Source organism: Haemaphysalis longicornis, unplaced genomic scaffold, assembly GCF_048455015.1.
Source record: "Haemaphysalis longicornis isolate Haplotype H1 unplaced genomic scaffold, Haemaphysalis longicornis Haplotype H1 scaffold_8, whole genome shotgun sequence".
Taxonomy (NCBI): Eukaryota; Metazoa; Arthropoda; class Arachnida; order Ixodida; family Ixodidae; genus Haemaphysalis; species Haemaphysalis longicornis.
Window position 1 is genome coordinate 71272276 of NW_027526445.1, and position 7573 is coordinate 71279848.

Sequence of the window (7573 nt, forward strand, 5' to 3'; positions counted from 1 at the left end):
CTAGTGTCTTACTTTGTAACACGTGTTGCTTGTTGCTTGTTCTTATACGACGCTTGCCTGGAGTTGTTGCCACAAAAACGAATGTTATGCTCAAGGTGGTACCTTCTTTAACCCTTGTCGACTGCACAGAACCAGTGCGTTCCTTCTGTTCTCCTTGTCTTTTGTCGTGGTCGCCACTGGGCCTCTGTTTCTCCCTTTTTTTCATTTTTGTTCTGTTTTCTCTCCCCCGTTTTGTTTTTTGCAGAAACGGCACGGGACAGAGGCTGTCGGACGTTGAGTCGCAGAAGGTCACGTTCACCTTTGACCAGGATTAAACGTGTACACTCGCAGAGACAAAACAGAGAGGAAAAAGAGAAAAAAACACCCACACACACCACGGGCATGTCACACGCTTTTAGTTTTTTTCCTTTTGCATCGAGGGAGAGGAAGGCCGGCAGTGAAACGGAGCCAAGTCGTCACTGGCCGCCAAGCTACAGTCATAGATGCTTCAAGTCCAGCTCTGTGTGTGCGTGCCTCCCCCCCTGTTTGCGTCGAGCAAACTATTGCTTTGTCCCCCGTGCTGTGTTTTGGTTTTTCGTCTTGGAACCCTGTTGCCCCCCGCCCTAGGCACTGTTTCTTCTTTCACCAGCGTCGTGATTGTTTGTCTGTGTTGCACGAGCAGCTTCACCAAAAATACAACCTCACTGCTCAGTTCACGCTGCGTGTTTTTCTTTCTTTTGCCCGATCCGTGCGAGGAAGGCCTCCGGCGTTCTTTTCATCCGTGTGTGTGTGTGTGTTGTGTCTGTTCAAGGTCGGGTGTGAGTGCAGACGTGGGTTGCTTGAAAGTGCGCATGAGTGGTTTGCAGGCGAGGCAGTTTTGGAAAGCTGGTGAAGCAGGGTGCTTATGTGCGGTTCTGTACTTTGCCGTCGTAGGAGAAGACTAGAAAACGGAATAGTGTGCGACGGGTGTTTGTCAAAGGATTCTGTTTGGATGATGCCGTAGGGTGGCTTGTTCCAATGACATTTGTTGCTGGTTCACACCTGCAAGGTGATGAGACGGGACAAGTGACGCGGCAGCAGTCTCGCAGTGGTCGGTGATAGCCGGAGGGGGAGGGGCATGCCCACACAAGTCAGTGTCGTTTCAGCGTTTATACTTTAGATTTGATTTCGCTGGCCGTGGCAGGCACGGTTTTTTTTTTTCGCTTCTGTTCTGCAGTCAGCGCGCTGCTGGTATGAATGTGTACAAAGACGAGTGAGTGGTTTTCTTTTGTATTTTTGTTTTTTCTAGAGATGTTTGAGACTTGAAGCGCATACCACCGTAATTCATCACTTCCTCGTACTGCACATGAATCTGTGCTGCGTAGTTTCATGCAAGGCCAGGTTGCATTAGGGTGAGATTAGATTAAATATTTCGGGGAAGAGAAGTTGCGTCGAAAAGGAGTTGATTTTTGGGCAAAAGTCACGAGACTTGTGCGAACTCATTTTCTTGCAAAGAAAATTGCGTTGGCCGGCTGCCGCCACCATTATCCCAGGAAACAGTCGAGTACACTGAGGAAAAAGCCTGGCGAATACCTGAGCAACACCTACTCTGTACTCTCTCTCTCTCTCTTTTTTTTTTGCGATCTTTTCATTGCGCTTGAATGTTCTTTCGAGGGCTTTGCAACACGCCTTTTCTACAATGCGCACACCTACAGGAGAGCTTCTTTATGCGAGTCTGCCGTGCAAATGGGAGGAGTGAGTGGAGCCTTGCAGACGGGCACACGAGACTTGAAGCATGACGAGCACATCTCACTGTACATAGATCCCATGATCCTCAAGGCACCGCGGACGACAAGTTGTTCTTGCGTCCCAGCACAACATAGTCGTTTTTGTGTGTCCCGTGTGCCGACCACATGCACCGTCCCGCTCGCAGTGGCAAGCCGGACATGTTTGTCTCGTAGCGTCATGAAACGGCAGGAGCAAGAACTAGTGCTTACACAGTGCTCGCTTTCTGCTTTCTTGCAGGCCGGTGGGTGGATTTTTTGTAGCAGAGCGGGAATTATTTTTCAGGCAGTGTCGCCTTGTGTGCGAGTAAGCGAGTGTGTACAGACAGAAGTTACTGGGCATTGATGGCTGTGTAAACTAAGACGGATGTGTCAGCATCCATGATTGCTGGGAGCCGAGCGTTTTCACGGACGGTAGTTTCGAAAAAACGTGGCTGGGTCAGCATCGCGCACCATTTTTGCTGCGTCCTCCCGAAACTGTGTATGTCAAATCAGCAGGAATTGCTTCGCCACAACAAGCACTTCTTGGTGTGCAGTTGCTTGCAGTCATTCTGTCGTGTGTCTGTCAGGGGTTAACGTTTGAGATGAGCGCTAATTGTGTCCTGGCGTGCACGATTGGTGCTTCCTCAAACAGCTATGCCATGTACATTGAAGTTGGTGGGGCATATACGCGGTCTTATTTCGCAGCAAGAGGTAAGGGAGACTAGTTTTGTACAGAAATCGAAGCACCGAAGAAGCGGGCTCCTGAGAATTAAAAAAAAATGTTGACAGAGGACTAAGAGTGAGTTAACTGAAATTCAGTGTTGGCATCGCATCGGTGGGAATCACTGTCGTTTTTTTGCGGATCAAGGCAGAGTTGCCACACAGCCGCTTTTCTTTTTGTAACATAGTTATGTGCAGTGCTGGCTACTTTTATCTGCGGTCGGTCGTGTCGAGGAAATAGGGGGTTGTCGAACCAAGGTGGTGTGACAATTACCCGTGCATTGAGCTTTGCGAAATCAGTAGAGGGCCTGTGTTATTGGATATATGTACATAGTACACACATGGATGTAGTCATAGGTTTCATCACGCATTTTTTTTTCCTTCGCTGTGTCGCGTTGTATTTTGTATCCCGTCAGCAGCAGCGTGATTGACGATGATGCCCTTGGTCTTGTTTATCCGCGTGTGCTCTAAGCATTCATTGATTCCTTTTGGTTTGGTGCGTGTGTGTGTGTGAAAAGGCACTTTGACTGCTTGCTGTACAGATTGCTTTGTGCTGCGAGAGGTAATGAGAAAAATAAAAAAAGGACTTTCTATTGTGCATGGGTGAGTTGTGCTTCATTCGTTTCTGTCTCGGGGTCCGGCCCCTAGGTGCAAGTACAGGAGCTGAAGTGCCATTCGCTATTTTTTGTAGCTTTCGTTATTACTTGCTTGCAAGATGCTTAAAACAAATGTATTCTAAAGCCATGAATTTAAAAGGTTAGCAGGAACAAACACTGCTGAGTGAAAATATACCGGTTCAATTCCGGCCTTGGCAGCCGTTTTTCTGGTGAAGGCAAAAAAAACATTAGCAGGTTGTCGAAATTAATCCGTATCCCTCAACTACATCACACCACCTCATTAGGCAAGCTGCAGCCTCGGTGAGTAAAACCCCACAATTTTTTTTTAGTTTATTGCATTAAACTTTTGCTCCGCCATAAACTAAAACAAGCACAAATGCCGAAGATGCACTCGAGTAGCATCTTTGAACGTCGGCACATCGAATGCAACCTGCCGCAGTGGCCGAGGTGTGCTGGTGAGTCCAAGGACGTGGGTTCGATTCCAGCCATGGTGCATGTTTTTTTCAGATGGAGCCGTAAAGTGGAAACGCTTGTGTGTGGCGATTTCAGCATGTGTTAAAGGCCAGCTGCACTCGCATTTCACCTCGACCAGATTTATTTTTGATGCATAGTAAGCACCCCCAAATCAGCTGGGACACAATAGGAAGCCCCGTGAAATGCCTCGTTAGTCGGACGCGTTTAAAAAAGCTCCGTCGCAGTCAACGTGTTTAGATTAGGTCAGTGCAAACTGCGCCTCGAGAGGCGGCACCATTTTGTCGCCATTCCGACAGGTGGCGCTGGCGTTGCGTTGAGATCTAGCTTGGGAAGCGAGGCTCGCCCGGGCCGTGTGTTTTCGCTGTGCTGTTGGTGCTCGCCTGTTCGTCACGTCTGTATTAACGTATTAGCTCTGTGCTGTCATCGTGCACACATGTTTTAATAGTGGATCTCTAAAGTGTCGGTGCGGTTTGTTGACGTGCTGCGCGCCGGGCTGCCATTCGGGGTATGCTTCGGAAGCGGCAAAGTCCGTGCATCGGCATTTCTTCAAAGCGTTGAACGGTCCTGACGGATTGAAGGCGTGGGAAAGCGCGATTCCGCGGAAAAACTTGAAGGTTACGCCATAAACATACGTTTGTGACATTCATTGTGAGCATTCAGACATCGTCAACTGTTACGAACACGTCGTGAACGGTCAAACTGTAAGGATACCGTAAGGCAGGTGGACTCGGAGTGACGGCGCGGCGCCCCGTATTTTCCCTGACATACCTGAGTATCTGTCGGCACCAAAGACGTCAAAGTCATGCCGAAAACCACCCAAATGGATGACAGTGGTTCCCACCTATGTTGCGTCCTGCCAAAATGATGGGCATTTGCGCGATGAAACTGGCGTAATTAAGTGGCGGTATGAGTGGTGTAGAAAGCGCCGAAGTCAGCACGTATACGTTGGGAACTGAGCTGTGGTTCGCGGTTATGCAGGAATACAGCAAATGTCCGACATTTCAATCGTAGAATGTGAAGGCTTCGCCTACCCAGGTTGTCTTCTCGGTTGTCTCGAAGATTCTGGGTGCAATTGTGCTGATTGAGAAGGATGCAGTAGTCGGGCAAAACTTGTCGGTTGAAGTTAATGCTTGTCCCGCCGTGTAGCTACAGCGATAAAAATGGGAATATTCACCCCCAGCTGACAAGGCAGAAGAATGTAGCAACATTTATTCGCTACATTGTTGCATCATCCCTTAAAGATCATCCCATTTGTTCCAAGATCATCCCTTGGAACAAATGTTACCTGTTTCCAGACGTTTCATCCGCAACAACTGCCGTGAAAGGGCATGCAGTGTGTGTGGCACAACATATTCACGGGGCTGTCAGATCAGATCCCTACCCAGCGCGCTGGCTAAGGCGCCGTGCTGCTGGACGCAAGGACTCGGGTTCGATTCCCGGCCACGGCGGCCGCTATTCTGATAGAGGCAGAAAGCGAAAACACCCGTGTGTTCGAGATTTCAGCGCATGCTAAAGATCCCCTACGTGTTCAAAATTAATCTGGAGCCCTCCACTACGGCGCGCCTCATCGCCTGTGAAGCGTCGGCGCGTTAAACCTCTTATAAATCTATCTGACTAGTCAAAACTGAGAAGTGTTGCCTATCTGTAGATTGCAAAAAGAAACGAGCAGGAAAAATCAACGTAGAAGATAGCATAAGCGATGTCTCAACGGTAAAACTACCAGGCTAAACGCTTGAAAAAATCGGCATATCAGGGCTACAAGAAGATAAATGAAGGCTAAACGCTTTAAAAAATCGGCATATCAGGGCTACCAGAGGATAAATGAAAGTTTCTGTGACCCTAACAGTATATTCCATCAGATTTACAAACCAACAAAAAATAATAGCAGTACGACAAACATTCTCATCCGAGAAAAACGTTTATTTCTTATAAGAAACCTCATTTATACCTGCCAAATAAATAAAAAAAAAACATTGGTTTAATAATTGGTTCAATTTTCTTTGTTAACAGCGAAGCTGTTTAACAAATCGTAATTTTTCGTGTCCGCACTTAAAATACCAAGAATTTGCTGAGCGCGTGCACGTGAGCGCGCACGTCAGCACTTGGTTTCCAATCGGTTCACCCGATCAGTTTTGTTGGGGTTATAAATATGTTCTCGTGAAAACGTACCTACTGCATTTGCTTCCGGCGCCTTTTCTTGATTCCAAGTAGATGGTTGACTATTGTAGTCTTTCCCGCAGTTTCAGTAGCGTAAGGCGTGTTCGGATATGCTTTAAACATTATTGAGCTATAAGGGATACCGTACTGTGGAAAAATAAATGGAAAAATAAATATATGGAACGGGAAGCAGCCGAAGACAAGCGGACTGTGCAGTGTTTGCCTTGCCTTTTTTTTTTTTTCTTAAGTACAGCTTGTTTCTCGTCATAATGTCGATAAAAATGTAAAGCTCTTGACACTAAAGCTTAAGAGTAGAGCGAAGTTGGATTTCGCATGTCAAAGAAGAACATTAACGGTGTGCGGTGATCGTTCACCGGCGCCTTTCCAAGCAAGGAGTAGCAGACGACGCGCCGAGACCGATCTCAACGCTACCGCAGCGCCACCGCCTGGTCGGCGACAGCACCGGCCCGCGCCGCGGTGCTTGGAAGGCCGCGCTCTTTGCCAACTGACCTAATCTAAAAAAATTGCCCCCACCTCCCCGAAGGGAATCGTGAGGAAGTGCGAATGCATTTCTTGCGCCGAGAGTACACGGCGTAGTAATTCTGACATCGCCTTGAGAGGCGCCCAGCCAGCGAACGGTGTAAACTGGAGCAGAGCGAGCAGGAGACTGTAGCGAGAGAGCGCGCGCGAACCGACCCACGGAGGTCTGGCAGTTTATCGCTGCATATATAGGGGGGCACGCCGCGCCGAGCGCACCGAGCCAGGTGGCTGAGAGAGGAGGCGAGCGCAAGGGGAGAGGGACGCGCGCAGCGGCGCACGGCAGCTGCAGTCGAGCGAGGGGAGAGGAGGTGCGGGTGCGTGACGTCACGGCGCGGGGAGGGAAAGTGACACGCAGCGGCGCACGGCAGCTGCCGGGGAGATGGGTGGAGTGTGTGACGTCGCGGCGCGGGGAAGGGAGAGGGATGCGCGCGGCGCACACCGCCGCGCCGCGAGGGAGCGGTGAGGGGCGTGTCGTCACGTGGTGAGTGACGTCACTGCGCCGTTGCTACCGACGCTCCTCTCCGCTCTGCGCCGTTGCTAGGCTGCGGACGCCGCCGCCGCCGGCGGTGGATGGTTTGGGGTCGCTTATAAAGTGCATCGCACTTAAAACGTTGGTCGCAGTCCACCATGGAGGAAAGAAACTTTCCTCCATGTAGTCCACGCTGCACCTGCCGGCGGATCCCGTAAACAGCCATGACGCGCCTGTGACGTTCCAGCCGACGGGGGCTTCTTTCTCTGGCCAGCCACGCTAGGGTGGCTAGAATAGCCACTCATCTGGAGAACCGGGCGAGCTCTGCTGCTCACGCTTGTAAATAGTGATGAGCAGTGGGAGCGTGCGCTGGGCAGCTCGGACCTGGACTTGCAAACACACCTGGTCACAAGAGCTGCCACCGTCGCCGCCAGGCTTCTACCGGCGGCCACCACGTACCGCTGACCACAGGACTCAAAAATGTTTCTCTCTCTCTCTCTCTCACCCATTTGCTGCCCCGTGCGCACGTAGAGCTTGCGCGCAAGGTGAGCTGGTGACCGTCCGTCCGCTCGTTGGGTGACTGCAACGTCACTGCAATGGCCGCGCTCTCCTCGGTTTCGGTTTCAAAATCGCCCATTTTTGCTGGCCGCTGGCGGCGTCCACGCCCGTATTTCAGCTGTTGTATTTTGCATGTTGCTCTCTTTTAAAGCAGACTATACGAAGATAGGGTTTTCAAGAGGTCGAAATTTTGAGTGCAGTTGGCCTTTAAAGATCTCCAGGTGGCCACATTCGGATCCCTCCCCTGCAGCACAGCTCGTGGCTCAGATGTAGCTTTGGCGGGTGAAACACCACAACTTGAATGCTGCTGCAAG

At 50.2% G+C, this 7573-nt stretch overlaps 1 protein-coding gene across 4 annotated transcripts in view; it reads left to right on the top strand.

The window, feature by feature from the left end:
- LOC144150213 (transcription factor YY2-like) overlaps window positions 1-3044 on the top strand; it is a 32768-nt gene extending 29724 nt beyond the window's left edge. For all 4 annotated transcript variants that reach the window (XM_077682060.1, XM_077682062.1, XM_077682061.1 and 1 more), the window contains one exon: window positions 245-3044. In XM_077682060.1, coding sequence (XP_077538186.1) covers window positions 245-314 — 70 coding nt within the window. In that variant the 3' untranslated portion in view covers window positions 315-3044. The remainder of the gene's footprint in view (window positions 1-244) is intronic.
- The last annotated feature ends 4529 nt before the right edge of the window (window positions 3045-7573 follow it).